General features: G+C 47.9%; 1 protein-coding gene across 6 annotated transcripts in view; it reads right to left on the bottom strand.

Annotated features, from left to right (window-relative positions):
* LOC111158395 (neuropilin 2) overlaps window positions 1-17,929 on the bottom strand; it is a 111,097-nt gene that overhangs the window by 88,184 nt on the left and 4,984 nt on the right. For all 6 annotated transcript variants that reach the window (XM_022520510.1, XM_022520426.1, XM_022520593.1 and 3 more), the window contains exon 2: window positions 7,866-8,043. In XM_022520510.1, the coding sequence (XP_022376218.1) occupies window positions 7,866-8,043 (178 nt within the window). The remainder of the gene's footprint in view (window positions 1-7,865; window positions 8,044-17,929) is intronic.

The raw sequence follows: 17,929 nt of genomic DNA, 5'->3' as shown, positions 1-17,929 counted from the left end.
CTGACCCAGCTAACATTTTTCAGGGATTTTCCTTCTAGGGGAAAAAAAAAATTCTGATTATGTAAATTAAATACAACCATCTACTCTGCAATCACTGAGATGAGTTGTGAGGCCCTAGGTTTTATGAAGGTCGATTATGAAAGCTCTTTTCTGGAAGGAAAGACAAGGGCAGCTATCAGGTATATATTTTTTTCTGGGATGATTTATCCAGGCCGAAGTAGAAGAATGGAATTAAATTATCTATTGAGTTTCTCTTAATCCAAAGGTTTCAATCCCCCTGCCATTAAAAAGGAAAAAACAAAGAGAACATCATATTTGCTATAGGACTCATGACTATAGGAAAATACACAAACCACTTTTTAAGAAAAATCTAATTTTCTTACTTGGTCTCTTTCGTCGTCCTCTTTATCCCCTCCCCACCCTGAGCTCCCACTGAATTTCTGAAGACAGACTCTCACCCAGTGTAATTAGCTGGGAGAATTACACGCAGTTACATAGGGTAAGATGCTGGCCCTCTGGGACAGCTGGGTTCAGAGAAGGTGCCAGGACTGAGAGGCAGAACAAGTGGGATTGTGGATTAGAAAACCTCAAGTGATTTTCTCAATCAGGAGATAAAATGCATTGTTAAGAAGGACTTCCATAGCAAAGCTTGCGTTTGGAGCATGGCGATTGCAACATCGTGTATTTAAAAACAAACTGCCAAAAATAACCGTGGTCCCAACTGCTCTTTAACCTTGGTGGGAGGAGGAGAACAATCTGTGATGTTTTTTTCCCACTTCTCAGCAAGCAGAGTTGCTGGGTGGAGTCCTTGGTCAAGGCTGGTGCGCCGGGGTCCGCCGCAGGCTGAGCCGGAGTCAGCTGGGCTGCCCATTTTAGTGCACATGTACCTGCTTGGGGGGGGGTCTGTTTCTGTCATTAGTAGGGTTGTTGCAACACAGAAAAATATTGCTGCTCATTGGCTCCTTGGGGGAATCAGAATATTTCTGTGGTTGGGCAGGCAGTAAATCTATAATAATGTCATGAGTAATCAACGTGAAGTCTCTCCTGAGTGCAAGGCACTCTCTTGAACCAGAGACCTCACACTGTTTCGATTTCTGGAGACTCAGGTGGACTCCAGCTGAAGCCACGCCTCCACTTGGGCAGTGTTCAGAGAGTCCTATGTAGGAGTAAATGGAGAGGTGGATTTTTCCAGGTTCGGGCATTAAACTGGGGGGTCGGAGGGGGTGTGTCCCAGGACATAAGGTGTGAAATTGTAGAGACCCTGGTCAGGGAGGTTGGGAACAGCAGAGGGTGCTTAAAGGTCCTAGTCTTCCCGCTTCCTGACCCTAGCCTTTCTCTAAGATGGTGGAAGTCGCCTGGCCAGGAAAAAAATTCAATAGCTTTGCTCAGGCACTCTTCAGAGAAAACAAGTTTTGTTGATCATCAAGTCACAAGAATGGCCTTTTGATTACTGTGGTTCCCTAAGGCATCAAATTGTTTCCCTGTCTTGTCTTTGATGTGATGTTCTCTACCTGGACCACCAGAGATATATACCTCTGCTCTGTCTGGCTAACTTCTTTGGGATTGGTGCAGGCATCACTTCCTCCAGGGAGCCTTCCCTGATCTCCCCAGCCTACGCTGGGTCTCAGTGCTGGCGGCTCACATAATCAGGCCCACTGCATATCCCCAGGCAGAGCGCACAGTGCTGGGGGACACAGTGGAGCCTAAGAGTAGAGCACAGGTCGCAAAGGAGGGCATTCTGGCTTCAAATCCCTTCCCCACCCTTCCTGTGAGTGGGACCTGGGGCCAGAAGTTAATCTTTAAGTCCAAGTTTCTTCATCTGTAAAATGGGAAGAGTAACAAGGACTTCACATTTTTGTGATCAATGAGATGATGTATATGGAGCACTGAGCAAAGTGCTGGTCTCAGAGGTGAAGCTCTAGACGTGGTAGCTTTATCATCAATAACCATATATTTTTAACATTATTTTTTCTTTTTTTTTTTTTTAAGATTTTATTTATTTATTTGACAGAGAGAGATCTCAAGTAGGCAGAGCAGCAGGCAGAGAGAGAAGGGGAAGCAGGCTGAGTAGAGAGCCCGATGCGGGGCTCGATCCCAGGACCCTGAGACCATGACCTGAGCTGAAGGCAGAGGCTTAACCCCCTGAGCCACCCAGGCGCCCCTAACATTATTTTATTTTATTTTTTAGAGCAAGAGAGAGTGTGTGAGAATGTGGGGGACGGGGAGGGGCAGAGGGAGAGAAAAAGAATCTTAAGCAGGTTCTACATTCAGCACAGAGCCTGACATGGGACTTGAACTCAGGACCCTGACAGCATGATCTGAGCCAAAATCAAGAATCCGACGCTTAACCAGGTGAGTCACCCAGACACCCCAGACTTGCTCCCAAACTCTTAGCTCCATGAAGACAAAGAATATGATATACTCATCAGTGCATTCCCAATGCTATCATCACGTGTGGCACATGGTAGGCGTTTAGTCACTATGGATGAATGCATGGTTTATTGCCATTTCACTGGTGAAAGGCTGAGTCACAGAGAGCTTAGTGACCTCCGTAAGCCCGTGTCTCATCCTCCTGCTCTCATTATATCACATCACGTGATGGATGCATAGGGCAGACAGTTCCGTCTGCTTCCAGCATGGGCTCCTGCCACATTGACCTACGTCCTGGCAACTCAAATGTAAAAATACGCAACAATCCTGTGCATGCACCTGCTTACTACTCTAAGACCAGGTGTCCTGAGGGTACAGAAATGAAATATGTAGTCCATGCCCTTAGAGAATTTACACGCTCAGAACACAACACGGACCACCCATGAACTAAAGGCAAGCCAGCATATCAAGGCAATACGCAATGCTCTGGGAGTTCGGCCTTGGGAACCATAAAAGAGAACTGGGAGAATCAAGGAAACAGAAGGGAAGACGAAGGGAGTGTGCGGCTGGTCCCTGTGGAGGGGAGAGAGAGGAGGGTCCAAGCACTGGGCACTCACAGGGTCTTGTGCAGATATAAGGTTCTCTTTGGCTGTTTGCTTGGAATGGAGGATGCTCACAGAGCACAGGAAGTCGCTGTCGGCTGGGTGGGGAGGGGCTAGATTATTGAGATCTGGTCCATTCCCTCTGTAGACCATAATCAGTTTATCAACCTGGGAAGCTGCTGCCTCTCTAGGATATCATCCCTTACTCTGGGAGAAATAGGCTAGTCTAAGATTTAAAGAGCTCCTCTGGCCAAAAATACAGGGGCTCCTTGTTTATCCAGCACACTTAGCTAAAGGCCAAATATCCCTAAACCTCCAGTATCCAGAACATGGGTGGGCTTTAGGAGGATGATTTCAGAAAAGACCTTGAGGGGGCATCTGGGTGGCTCAGTGGCTTAAGGCCTCTGCTTTCGGTGCGGGTCATGATCCCAGGGTCCTGGGATCAAGCCACACATCGGGCTCCCTGCTCAGCGGGGAGCCTGCTTCCTCCTCTCTCTCTGCCTGTCTCTCTGCCTACTTGTGATCTCTATCTGTCAAATAAATAAATAAAACCTTTAAAAAAAAATAGAAAGAAAGACCTTGCGGACCTCAGCTGGTGCCAGGATTCCGTGCACTGATGCTTTTCACACTCTGTCCCTGGGGGTGTGCCCCAGAGCCTGCTCCACCGTGAGCTTGGTGGACTGAAGCCGAGCAGACATGCTGGCCCAGGATGACACTGGCTTCGGGCAGAGCCGAGACCCCAGACCCAGAACTTCCCAATGGACAGCAAGATCTCCGGAAGCAATATCCGTACAACACAATGAAAGAGTAACACAAGTCAGAAGAAGGCGGCTCCGGGAGGCAGGCATACACCTCACAGGAAGTGACAGCAAGAGTACTGACAGGAAAAAGTCACAGACTTTCCCCTGACAAAAGACAACGGTGTTAACGTGGTTGCTAATTCATTGCGTATCCACACAAACAAGACACAGCAATCTTGCGAAGCACTTATGATCAGCTTTGCAGGTGAGGAAACTGAGGCCTGGGAAGTTTAGAAGGTCAACAAAAACTCAACTCTCAACCTCTCGGATCCAAATTGGACAAAACCTGGCCTGGGTCACAAAAAGCGAAATTTGAAATTAGAGGCCTGAATCATGAAGCAGAAGTTGACTCCCCTTACTGCTGGTTTTGTTTAAGAAGATAGGGAAGTGTGGCACAGGATTCAGAATGTTCTTTATCAGAAATCCTTTCAGAAGAGGACAGTGGAACTCTAAATGAGTAGGTCCGAGTATCTAAACATTTCCCTTGGACGGAGCGCGGCTCTCCCGTGGAAAATGAGATGCCGAACGCATGCCTAAAATCACTCACATAAACTTCGTGTGGGCTTTTTGTTCTTTCAAGAAATGTTCTTTTAGGTCTTCCTAGTGGTTTGCACACTTGGTGAAGCATGTTTTCCAAGACACCCATCTGGAAATGACCAATTCTTAACAGGGCCCAGACTTTCGGTTTGGGTTTTCCTTGGGCCTCTGGGCTGGGGAGGGAGGCCATGCTGGTCTGAGGCCTTATGAATAAGTTGTGTATCATACGCAGGTGGGTGTTCTTAAAAAAAACGCATGTATCTTAGATTTCAGAAATGGAAAAAGATTCAAGTCTGTGTACATATGTTCCCAAAGCCCTCTAGTGTCCCGCCTACTGCTGGCTGACTCAGGGGAAAAGCAGTAGTACCTTCTTCCTCACCACAAGGAATGAGTGGTTCTTCCCTGTTGTCTCAGAGGACCCTGAGTCCTGCCCTTTGGTCCCTTGGCCACATCTACGTGGCCAGGCCACGGGGGCCTCTGGTTTCTGCCCACAGAGAGCAGCCTGTGGGTGCTGGGGGTTTGGATTCCTGCTCACAGCCCGAGGGAGGAGTCAGAGAGCTCCCCACAGATGGTGGTGGCCTGGGACCGCGCTGACTCAGGCAGAGCTGGGGCTGTGAGGGAAAGTTTCCAAGCAGACAGCAGGCTTCGGTGGAACAAAACGGACAAGCGGCTGTTCAAGGGAAAAGGCCTGTCTGGGGTTTACTTTTCAGGGGCTCCACCTTTGGGTTGAGGATTTCAAGACACAGAGAGCCAAGGGCCCAGGGAGCTCCGGGCCGGGCCTGCTCCTGGATCTCGGGGCAACCTCTGCCCGTTACCCCCACAGATGTGAGGAGGGGATGGTGCTGTCTGCGGCCGGCCCTTCCTCCAGTGTGGGGCTGGCTGCTTCCTGGTGCTCTTATTCACTTTCCTTTCTGCAGGGGTGTTGCTGCTGTGCCCTGTCAGGAGGAGGACAGTGCAGGCGGTTTTCCCTTGGTAAGCATCCATCCACGCTAGGGGCCTGGAGAGCCAAGTCCAATTCAAAACATGCACCGGAAATGAAAAGAGAAAGGAGTCTAATTTCCTTTGGTAGGCGCTTTCTAAACCCAGGAGTTCCCTTGGACTGAAAAGGACAGAAGGGGGAGAGAGAAGGCACCAGACAGAACTTCGAACACTTCAATAAGGTTAATTGTTCCTCTCACCAGCTAGTGGTACAAGGCCGTGGGGGAGGAGAAGCTCATTTATTCTGAATGCAAATGGCCAGGGAAGAATGTTAAAAATACCTTGCAGAGTGAGAGATTGAGAGAACCGGAAGTGTCTTTCTACATACAAGAATCAACAGGAATGACAGAGAAATGGGGAACAGAGGGGAAAGGGGGGAGGGAAAGAGAATTAAGGACGACATTAAGTAGTGGAGGCCTGACCCCAGCAGAGCCTTTCTGATAACATGGCACTGGGGAAAAGAGACCCCAGAAAGATTTTTTTTCTGACCTTCCTGACCTTTTCAGTTCAAGCCAGAAGCATCCATGCGGGAGTGGGGAGGAAAAACAGGAAGCTGCTTAGTAAGGATGATAAGCCAGAAGATAACGTGCAACTTCTCCGCTTCCCCTACTCCAAGTCCAGCAAGAGCTTGTCCCTTTTGCTGCTGGAGACTCCAGCAACCTGAGTTCTCCCCACCTAGGGGGCTGAGTCCTGGGTGGGGGAAGGCAGACCCTGCGGCCCCAAACAGGGCAAGAGCATGTTTTCCTGGCCTTGCCTAGTTCCCTAACATGTGTTAAGCCATGCTCACTAGGCTCCCTGAGTTCTTCCTTCCAAAAGCCATGCCTTCCTGTCCTGCCACTATGAATATACATAAGATGACCGCTTAGCAATTTCCCTGGGAGATTTGCTGGCATAAGCATAACAGAATTTGGCCCTCGGTAGACAGAGGTGCTTAGTCAAATTTCTCTGAGCTCAGACCCAAGCTCCCTGTGCATTAGGCTCCAGTCTGTGCCAGCCTCCTGCAGCCCAGCCAAAGACACTGGGAGCAAAAACACCCAATACAGGAGCTCTTCTGCCAGAAACCCTTGCTGAAGTCCCCTGCCGGGACTCAGCAGGACTGAGATGCTGTAGGAGTGTATCAGGCTGTGCATTTTAACTTAAACAAAGAGGAACTGATGAGTTACCCTATGTCATCCACTGAGTCAAGAGTAGATCTGGGATTAGAAAATCCGTCTTATGACTGTTCGTCACATGAGGCAGCCATCCCAGACACCCTCCCGTTTTCAGCGCAGACTACCTCTTGCTAGGAGAAAACCATTATGTAGGCGTGAAGTAGTCCTAGGAGGATAACAACAACATCAGTTCACTGCCTCTCAGTCTAGCCCTGGTTCAAGGGTGGGCCTTGTCTCCTCCACGAGGACGCGTGAGCCTGGAGGTAGGCCTGCTCCCTTGTACTTTTCTCGCCAGCTGGCCCCTTCATGAATTTTTCCATCCTTGCGACACCTCGGTCACAAGGAATGTCCAGACTGTTTAGGAATCGTAACGGGACACTGAACACCCAGTGGCACATCGTTGGGGCACATTTGGAGCAGGATGTGATCATCGCTACGTTCTTTTCTGCACGGAAAACTCACACTATTGTTTCAACGAGCAAAGACTTTCGGATAGAGCCCACTAGAAGGTGCAAAGTACATGCACATCCTTGACATTGCAATGCTACCTGCTCCTTCACCTTAATTTAAGGGACCGTGGGGTTGAGAAGACATTTCTAAAGCACTCATGGATGTCTGAATGCCCACTTGGTATCTCCCAAGCTGCACATTTCCAAGGTAGCAGGACCGGTGTTATGAGACCAGCCAAGCCTCCTCGGGGGACTGACAAGCTCTCTGGGCTTCAGTTTTCTCATCTGCAGAATGTTAGCCCTGACCACACCAATGTCCCAGGGCCACCATGAGGACAGGACGGAGGGATACTTGTAAAGCAATTAGAACGGTGTCGGTGACATAAATCTGTACAGCCAGCTTTGAGACTCCAACCTGTGCGGCACACGTAATAAGAATCAGTGTGAAGCTTAAACCTACCAGTGTAGACTCAGACTTTTAACTCTCTTTCTGTAAGGAAACCAGCGGCCACTTCACAACAGAACAGCCTCATCCTCCAGGGCTGGAAGCTGAGGAAGTCTCCTTGCGGGGACCTGGTACTAGTTCTGTGGGGTTTCTACATGTGGTGGTGGGTTTCTACATGTGGTGGCAGTGGTGGAAATGGGGAGAGCTCCAAGGGGAAAGTAAATCCCAAGGTCAAGAGCTGGTATAGTGCAGTCTACCCCTGGCTCCTAGATGGGATTCTCCTCCACAACCCACTTTGAAGACAGGGTGTGCTTCTCTACCCTCTTCACTCAAGAAGGCTCTTTCCTCCATACTATGGGATCCCCTAAGGCTTTATTTCTCCTGGAAGACAATGTCATCTCGAGGTTTCCCTCTGGGGCCCCTGTTCAGCAGGTGGGTTAGGGGGGCTGCCATTAGGCAGCAGAAGGGGCGGGAGCCTGGGACAGGGGGAGGGTGGGAGTAGGTGTCTCACGGATCTCCAATCAGGTGCTTACTTGCAGTCGTGTTTCTCAATCTCGAAGTGAGGGTTGAAGTTGAGGACAATCTTCTGGTTGGGTTCAGGGGCGTAAACAATCCACTCGCAGTTCTGGTGGGATGGGTAATCCTGGGGGTAACCGGGGGAGGTGATGTAGCCAGCATCTTTGGAATTCAAACGACCTCCACAGGGTGAGTCTGAAAGAAAAGTCAAAGAACCCAAAGAACTTCAAATATGCTACGGCCTCTTTTTTGTCCCCCCCCTTCTCTTCCCTACCACTGGCTGATTAAAACTGTTTTACAAACCTTTTATGGCAGTCCAGAAGACTAACCTACTTACTCACTCAGTGGAAGAGATTACTTCAACTCATCCTCCCTGCTACTCACCACACACACACACACACACACACACACACACAGATGGGCACAATCACACACGTTCCCCAAATGAAAATATTCCAGAAAATGATCGTAAATATTCCCAATTACATGCGCTGATGTGAAACAAACAAGAGAGCTATAAATGTAACTTGCCCCCTGCCTTTCCTTGTCTCCTCTCCTTGGCCCATCTCCTTCTTGTTCAAACCTCTCCTCTCCATCTTTATCTCATAAATCCTTCATTTCAGTCAGTGTCTCCCAGCCCAGCCCAGGCAGCCAGAAGCAACAGCTCCGGGAAGTGACAATAGTGGTTTTGTGGTGCCGACCCACAAGCAAGCCTGGTAACAATTACATGTGATATGGAGGAAACACTTTCAGCTTTGGGCCAGAATAGGCCCTGGAGGGTGATTTTAGTTTCTTCTTCTTCTTCTTCTTCTTTTTTTTTTTTTTAAGAAAAAAAAAGCAAAAACCCCAAACATTTAATTCCACATACACCACAAATTTGATTTATTATTTCATTATACACCGAGTGGAAAAAATCTGCATTAGAGAATTCACTGGCTCTGACCTCAGAGCTCCCACAAAAGTGCTTTGTGTTTTTCCCTTGCTTTCTGCCCACCAGCCCTCCTGCCTAGTCACCACCACCAGAGTGTGCTGCTGCCTTGTCCAGGCCAACCAGTCACCAGCCACTTGAAAGGCCACTGCAGGGGGGTAGCTGCCCCTCTTCCCAGCAGTGCCCGGCTGGAGGTAAACAGCTTCCTGTGGGCCAGGAGGCAAGGGGGCGACTTCAAAGGCAGAAAAGGTGGGTGATGACATTTGAAGAATCTCATCTATTTGGGAGTGTAATCCCCAGGAGGGGTTCCGGGGAAATGGGGGGTTTTGCTTAATACCACCTTAGAACCGAGGACAGGAAGGCACGAGAGACCTGGAAATATTCAGAAGCCTCCCGGAGACCTTCCTGCGATGTGTGCCTCTCTGAGCATCAATCAGGATTTAATATCGCCATCTGCATGGAGCAGCGTGGGCCCGTGAATTATGTATCACGGCTCAGCATCTACCCTACAGGACGGGCTCTTTCTCCTGCGTTCGCTCTTTGAGGGAAAGGGTCATGCATTTTTTAACTCTACAGGTGCACTTTACTATTCCCCACGTCTGTTGGCATTACTGTCTTCCAGACCTCTGCTTTAGATTACCAGCTTGACAGGCTTTAAATGCATAAAAGATGGGCAGGCCGCACAATGGCGGTGGGACACACAGATCCGCACAAGTAGCCTTTTAGGCATCGTGCCTCTGCGAGCTCAAACTGTGCCGTGTTGAACTGCCCAGAATCTAATGGATTCGGGTTCCATTTCCTACTGGGTGGAAAACAAAAGCAGGCCATTTCCTCTGGCTAGCAGAGCCCACACCATCCTCTAACTAATGACCCTGCACCCTCCCCAGTCCTGCAGGACAATAGGCTCAGCCCTCCCGCGGACAGAGAGGAGCCCCCACCCCGGGCCTGGACCGCCCATTCCTCCGCAACCAATCCCCGCAGGCTTGCCCACACCCCGGGCCACGCTGGGCGCCCAGCACCTTCCAGCAAGTTAAACTGGGGCCAGTTGGTGCTGGCTCGTGCACATGCGATGGGGCTGAGAAGGAACCTCTGAGAAAGCAGAGGTGTGGGGACTTCAGATCACCAGCTGCTCTTACCAGGTTGGGAGGGGGAGGGGTTTTCTCCCCGGTAGAGCTTCTCTGCCAGCTGTTTTGCTCAAGACTGTAGCCCTGACTAGCACACTCACCCCCAAACCACCCCATTGGCCTTGGAACTCTCCAGAAGGAATGGGAGTTGAGCTCCTGTGATGGTTTCTACATCACCCACACTCTCTCCCTCCCTCTCCCTCCCCTGCTCTCCTCTCCAGCCACTCCCAAAAGGAGAACTCCTCCCTCAATCTCCCCTTTCCCCCCAAGTTCAAGCTTTTTTAGGAATCAGACCAGGCACACATAAGCAGCGATCAAGGCAGGAAACTTCCTCATAGGAAGGTTTCATTTCTCATCCACACCAGGAGTAACCACTTCCCCGCTCAGAAAAAACTGAAATTACGTACAACCCATAGCGGATAGTCTGTATTTTCCGCAGTAAAAACTTAATGGAAAGAAAAATGAGTAACTCGTTTCTTTTTTTTTTTCTGTCCTTTCTTTATCTGAAGAAAATCAAGACATTTTATTAAAATTTTTGAACACTCATTAAAACATCTGCTTTGCTTTGGTGTAGTTAACCCTTTCAATACCCAAGCCTGTATAAACTCTCATTCCTGTTTGGATGGCACTCACACTGAAAAGCAGACACACACACATAGATACCGAGCAGAAGTCAGGGACACACACCTATTAGAAAGTCACACTTTAGGCCCGTACACACTTTCACACCCGCTCGTAAAATATCACACGTCGTTTGCACAGACACATAGCCACCAAGATAAATACTATCATTTCTGCCTCTGTTTTTCTTGGAGAGAACTGAATCCTGGAAAGATATCAGTAAAACTTGTAAAGAAAACACACTGAATCCTTCCACACGTCTTCTTGATCATTGATATCTCATTTCCAGGTTTGGGGATCTTCATTTCTTGAACACAAACATGCCCCCAGTAGAAATGAACTCTACTTTGTTCTGAAGAGCTCTACCGCCCGTTACTCTGGGGGTCTGTCTTGTGTCCCAGAAGGAACAGCATAAATGCTGTCTGTCCTGTGTCAGAGGAGTCCGGGCAGAGCCAGAGAGTTGAACTCAAGGGCAAATCCCTTTAGGCCAATCTCCACATAGAGAAGGGAAGTTGACCCTGTGGAAGTTGGAGCCACTGGGCCTGTTCGGTGAGTTGACAAGGGACTTCTTTCTTCAACTATTTCGTGAGTACCTTTCACCTGGGGCAAATTCATTTCCCAAAAAGAAGGCAGACCCTGGCTGGGGCGGTTCAGAGAGGGTTTTCCCTTCCATCTGTGAGGGCAGCCCGAGGCACGAGCCAGCTCAGGCCAGATAAAGACCTGGGAGGGCGGCAGAATAAAAGGATTAAGGTGACACCTCCAGACCTAATTGGAAAGAAGGGGAACAGTAAGTCCTAAAGTCCAGAAGGTCTGATTTTTTTTCCCCCATGATGAGCATTTAGGTGTTTTTACTTGACATGTAAAATGTCAGATGATTTCTGACATTTATATCCTCCAGTCTCTCTGTTTTTTTGTTTTGTTTTGTTTTCCTCTCCTCCTCAGGTGCCCTCATCTTGCTGGTGGCTGAGGCACCATCTGAAGCCGCCTAGAGGTAACCGGGCTCTGCATCAGGTAAAGTGATTTTGTACCCGCCGGCGGGCAATTCTGAGCCACTCACTCTGCCGGCTTCCGAAGGAACCCACCCTTCTCAGGAACCTAAATTTAAGCCAAACCACTAGTTCCTTGGTAATATCTGATTTTTAGGAAGTAATGAGAAGGAAAAGAAAGTATTTTTTAAAATCTGGTCTGCCTTCTAAAGAAATTCAGCTGGAGTTGTTCTAAAGGAACACTGTAGGGCCTGCGCTTGACACTAAGGTTCACTAAGGAAACCCTGACGGCTGCGAATACTTTTAAATAATTAGAATTACAATGGCTCACCCCAGGCCGGGCGGAGGCACCAGGAGACACCAGGCAACAGCCTGCTGGCAGTCCCCCAGCAAAAGAACAGTCCTATCCCGGGCTTAGCTGAATGGAAGGAAAACGTCCCTGGCCCAAACAGGGAAATTTAGGACTGGCTGAACATGGGACTGGAGTCAGGTTGTGGTCAGAGGTGGGTCCGAGAGGATGGGACCGAGCTACTGGAAAGGGAAGCGGGGTGGTCCCATGGTAGCAAGAAGAGGCCAGTGGATTCCTCTCAGCTTCCTACACTGTAATTCAGTGGGAGGATTAAACCAAGTGGGTAGTTCTCAAAGTTCTTCTTTGAAGAGTTTGTTTTCTCTTTGAACAAAAGTCTACCCAGAACTCCAATGTCCAAAGCAGGTAGAAGGAAGTGGGGCTCTCTTGGGTGCAGGATAGGGTGGCGAGAAGGGGTGTAGAATCCGGTCCCCTCAGTTCCCTTGTCACCTCTGCTGGGCTTTGGGGAGCACAGTTTGAAACTCACTGAACTAGACCCCAGTTCCCTTGTTACTTTAAAACACCTTGTACAAGAGAAGGGATAGAAGGATTAGAAGACATCCATTTCAACATATCCCTGAGGGTCAGATGGAGAGGAGCAGTCGGTTTCATTTTCCCTGACAATAACAGACTTTATTTCCTCTATAATTTATCCTTTATCCACAGCATAATCCCATCCTGTTCGTACTTCCAAAGCACTGCTTTCATTTCATTATTAGCAGCAAGCAAAGAAGCAGCCCTTTCTCCTCCTTAAAAAGAGAGACGGTTGTCACCTTGCCACTTCATTAGCAAGAAGTCTTGTCTTCAACATGGTCTCACCACTGACAAGCTGTGTGGCCTTGGGTAAGTCAGGAAACACCTCTGAGACTTTGTTTTCTCATCTATAAAATGAGAGGAGCGATTCTAAAGGTCAGTTTCAGTTCTTAAATTCAAAGCCCCTATAATGAGGTGGGGAAAAGATCCCATAACCCCATAGATTGAACCAAAAATTGAAAAGGCTGTCTCCCCACCTAAAGAACAAGACCTTTACTCAAGGTGTCACTCCTGTTTCATCTGTTTGGTAAGCCTTGAAACAACCTCTAGGATTTTTCCGATGAGCACGCCTGTCTTGCATTATGGAGAGTTCAAATGTCTTTTAATCACATTAGCCCTACTGACGTGAGTTTCTTTCCTTAACCGAGTCTGTAGCTGCAAATTTATAAATATTGTGGATACGCAGTTCTGTGTGTCAGCATGTGAGCAACACCGATACATAAAAAGGAAGACCAAAAAGTTTCTTCAAATCCCTTGGCTGAATCATCTAATCTCCCTGCTCAGGGTTTTAACCAAATTTTGCTCACTAACCCTGGATAAGCTGCTTTTTAAGAGTTATTTCTGTGAGCCGAGGCTGGATTTTGTTTTATTCAAAGCGACTTCGGTCTGTCACAAGACAGTCTCATAAAATCTGTATCTTGGCTTAAGCTGGGAAGAAATGAGCCAATCCATCAGCCCAGGAATGCGGTTGTTTGACCACTTCCTAAGGCAACTGGAAAGGGATGCAATCTATTCAATTTATGGGGCCGGGTGGCAGTGAGTGATGCACTCCTGAAGGCACAGCAAATGGAAATCCCTGTGAACTTTTGCAGTGATAAAGTTCAAAATCTGAATAAAAGAACCTCTGGGAGGGCAGGAAGGAGGGGACGAGAGGGCGGGAGGGAAAGGCAGCACGTAGGCAAGAAGAAATGAGTAAGGAACCAGGCAAGCGCCCTCTTCGAAAACACCTCCAATGGATTCACCGAGGACAGAACCGGGAATTGGGTCTGGAAAGGGGACCTTTGGAAAAATCACTTCCCTTTAATCTGGATTCTAAAAATGAACCTTCATGTAATCGTTAAAAAAACGTAAGTTTGATGTGATTACCTCCTCTGACCTCGAATCATGCCACCTGTGGTAACCTTGTTATTTGTCATCTTATATCATAAACAAATGCAATTCCAATAGGGCAGCCAATATAATATCATTAGTTTTTATTTATGTCCACTCTTTTCCAGTCCTCATTGCAAATGCAATTTTGATGCCATTGATGAGAGATGTGGGATTACAATGCCTGCCCATTTCAATAGACATTTGGGGAAGGAAATAGAGGAAGACTAATTTTGAGGTCTCTCCAAAAACCAAAGGACAAAAAAAGGTAATATAATTTTTTTCCATTTATTTGGATTAAGCGAACCAAAGGCTTATGGTGAGACATCAGGGGCTCCCATTGGTTAGTGAATGAAATCCAAACCCCTTGGCCTAGCAATGGGGCCTTGCGTTTAGCCTAATGAATCATTTCTGACCTTATTTGCAATTATTTCCCTCCACACATTCCAAAGTGCAGCTTCTGAGTGTTCCCCAAATAAACCCAGTGCCCATTTCTCAGTTTTTTTTTTTTTAAGATTTTATTTATTTATTTGACAGACAGAGATCACAAGTAGGCACAGAGGCAGGCAGAGAGAGAAGAAGAGAAGCAGGCTCCCCGCTGAGCAGAGAGCCCGACATGGGGCTCGATCCCAGGACCCGATCCCAGGACCCTGGGATCATGACCTGAGCTGAAGGCAGAGGCTTTAACCCACTGAGCCACCCAGGCACCCCCCACTTCTCAGTTCTCATCTTCCCCTGGTACCCCTTCCCAGCTCTAATGCCCATCCATCCTCTCAGTCTAGGTGCTCATACCACGTCCCCCTCCCTGGTCTCCCACACCAAGAGTACTCTTCTGGCCTCCATATCTAGAACCTCTGAGACCAAAGCTCTTTAACATCTTCTAAGGTGTGTAAGGGCTCGGGACACCCTTATCCCTTCCTCGGGACAACAGCAACTTGACAGCATGACTCCTTCCTCATTCATCTTTAGTGAACTTTATAGGATCAAACCCAGAGCCTTGCCCAAAAGTCAGACTCTGAGGGATTAATTCACTAACTGCTAGTTGACTAACATAGCAATGAAAGTATCGCTAACCAGCACAAACTCTGAGGAAGCTTTATCCAAACTGTTTTGCTTCTCTAGTCCTACCCTTCCTTCCCAACCCAACCGCGTGCTGTTAAACGCGAAGAGTTTTTAGTGGCGAACTGAGAGTTCCAGTTCACGTGTTTGGGGTCATGATACCTGGTCACAAGTCCAGGCTGAGTTATGTGAACCTGGTCTCCAAAGGACACTCTAAACCCCGGATAATAATGCTGCAGTTCAAAGGATATTTACATTTTAATCCTAGTGATGGTAGAAATAATTTATCTGAGCGCTTCCTCGCCCCCTGTCTCTCTCATTCTCCCGAAGGTGAGTTCTAGATAGTTGTTACCCATAGCACCAGGAAGAGGCACGCTTCTACTTCATCACTAAACAGGTTGCTGGTAATCAATGATCTCTTCCGTCTACCCATCCCTCCCCTATCTCCCTGCCCTTGGCTCCCCAAGATGCCTCTTGGGGCACATCTGTTTTATTTTTCCCCTTCATCAAAACAATTATTATTACTACCGCTCAGCCCCGCAGTTTGCAATTCCCTTTATCTTCTTTGCTGAAAGACTGGCCAGAGCCCAGATCACTGGTTATCAGGATCTTCTGAGGCCCAGAGCAGGGACTCACTGGATATGTGCATTAAGCTGGCTAGCAGCCCCATCCACTGTGGGCTACCGGGGACAGCTTTCCTTTTGTTATTCCCAGCCCCCTTCCTTTTTCCTGGATTAGATCATGACTCTTTTATGAAGACCCAGAGGGAAATGGGATTATTAAGAGTCTTGCTGGGTAAAAGCTATTTTGTCTTTATGATGACTTTCTTGAGTTCAGCTGCTGAGGGGCCTTAATGCCAGAGTAGAAGTTATTGCACGTTGGGGGGGGCGAGCACCCTCCACACATGCTCCCTGCTGAGCACACTTGCAGGAATGAAGGATGGAAGAGGAGAAAAGGAAAGGAAAGGGGGAGAGATTTAAAAAAAAAAAAAAAAAAAAGTAGAGATGAGAACACCGCCAGCAGAAGAACAAGGCGAGAGAGGGCGAGAGAGAGAGAGAGAGAGAGAGAGAGAGAGAGAAAATGCAACAAGGAGATGTAAATCTGAGATGAAAATCCAGCAAAGAATATTGCTCTCTGAAGAACAGTGTGCTGAGAGATCATCTGAAGCTTATGAAACACAGACCAGCGTTCAGTGGGTAAGAGCTGAGAATGATAATTATTTTATTGCAAAAACTCATAAAAATAACATAAACTTATCACAATGGTTATAATGTACTTTCTACGATCATGAGTTCCAGTTAACCTCCCTGAAGCTCTTCTGAGGATAAAGGCCTTCAGAACTGGACCAAGCAGTGCCCTGTGCAACTGCCACAACACAAAACACTCGATGGGGGAAGCAGTACTATCAAACACACTTTACAGAAAAGAAATTGAGGTACAGAGAGAAGGAGTGTTCTGGACCCTAGAGCTGGCAAATGGCTGAGCTGGCGTTTCAGCCTGGGCAGTCCGGCTGCAGTGCTTTGGAAGCTGGAAAGCCCAAGGCAGGGCTCCCCAAAACTTTTATGTGACAAACTTATTTATTGGCATTTAGGGAAAGACAAATGTTTTGCCTGGGCGGAAAACTCCCTTGGCTCTTCCTGCCTACCAGTAATCTCTCCGTTCAAGGCTGGGTGTGGGGAGGGCTGGGAGCCCTTAACCTCTTCTTCCCTCCCTGTACACACTGGCACCCAGCTCCTTGTCATCCCAGCCCTCTTTCCTGTGTACCGGAAACCAAGGTGTGTCTTCAGGGTGGGAGGGTGGTGTGGATAGGATGTTCGAATCTGAAACCATGTGTCACAACATTGAGGGTTTTTTGCTGGCAACTCTCATTTCTCTCCTGTCGCCCCAAGCCCACTCATCCCTATCCTAAATGCCACGTTGTTATTGTTCTACTGGATAGGGGAAGCATTTTCAGAAATGGGGGATTTATTTTTATAGCACAGCTGGTCTGCCAAAGGTCACATAATTTGGCAACGTTCCCAGTGGTTAAAAATTAATTTCTTCTTATTAATACAACCAAGGTCCCATAGGATCGGAGCTCAGCCTTATCTAAACTTGACAGCTTCCTAAAGCTTCAGAAGATCCTTTCTCTTGGAGGGCCAGCCATGCTACAGGGCCACTGTGTCTCGGAATCCAGCCTCACCGAGTCCTGTTAGGTAATGAAACCATTAAGCCCCTTGGCCATTTCTCATCAAGACAGATAAAGCTTTGAAAAATGCTGTAGGCTCTCTAGGACAAACTTAGGCAGGATCTTCCAGGAATGGGTTAATTAAAAAAAAAAAAAAAGTGACTTCTTTACCTGGAAGGAAAGGTACAAAGACTTACTTCTGGGGCTCAAACTCATGTCTGCCCCTCAAGGAGAGTGCCACAAAGATCACAGAGTGGCAAATAATGGTCACATGATAAAATACTGCAAATACGTTAATGACAACATGAACTACTGCCCAGATGTCACGTTTCAAGTCCTTTCTCAACAGTGCAAGAAATTAAAAGGTATCATGCTTCTGCTCCAACTTCTAAAAAAGAAAAATCTCCTCTCTATTTCCTAGTCTTTCCCAGCTTACCAATAAACCTGGCTCTGAATTCCATTAACCAAGAATTGTCCCACACTCTGACCACCCGGTCAGCTCATTCTCTTGATGACTTTAAGAAGCAGCTGAATGAAATGAACAAACAGCACCAGCACCAGGCAGGGACCTCAGAATCATCTAGCCAATGGCGTTTCTCGCCACAGATGCCCCCAGGCCCCTCCCAGCCCTTGTTTACATTCATGCCTCATTGCATATGAATTGGCATTCGGACTCCTCTTTTTCTATACTAAGGAAGGTAGGAGCTGACCTCTCTGTGGCAAAATGTGGATTTTACAGTCAACAGCAGGGGATGAGAGCCATTTGGTAGACAGCAGGAGTCCCGTCTACATAGCCCGGGGTTTCCAAGTCACCGCAGTCTTCCAGCCTTACATTTTGCCAGTTGGGTGCTCTGTTTCTTAATCTGAAGGCAGGCACCAAAGTCCAAACCCGCCGCGTTGCCTAGGCATTCGCAACCCTACCAGGCATATCCTGGACAAGAAGGTGCT

Source organism: Enhydra lutris, unplaced genomic scaffold (genome assembly GCF_002288905.1).
Source record: "Enhydra lutris kenyoni isolate GAN:26980312 unplaced genomic scaffold, ASM228890v2 scaffoldscaffold1, whole genome shotgun sequence".
In the NCBI taxonomy this organism is placed as follows: Eukaryota; Metazoa; Chordata; class Mammalia; order Carnivora; family Mustelidae; genus Enhydra; species Enhydra lutris.
Note: the sequence above shows the minus strand (reverse complement) of the source record. Positions and strands in the feature narration are given on the sequence as shown.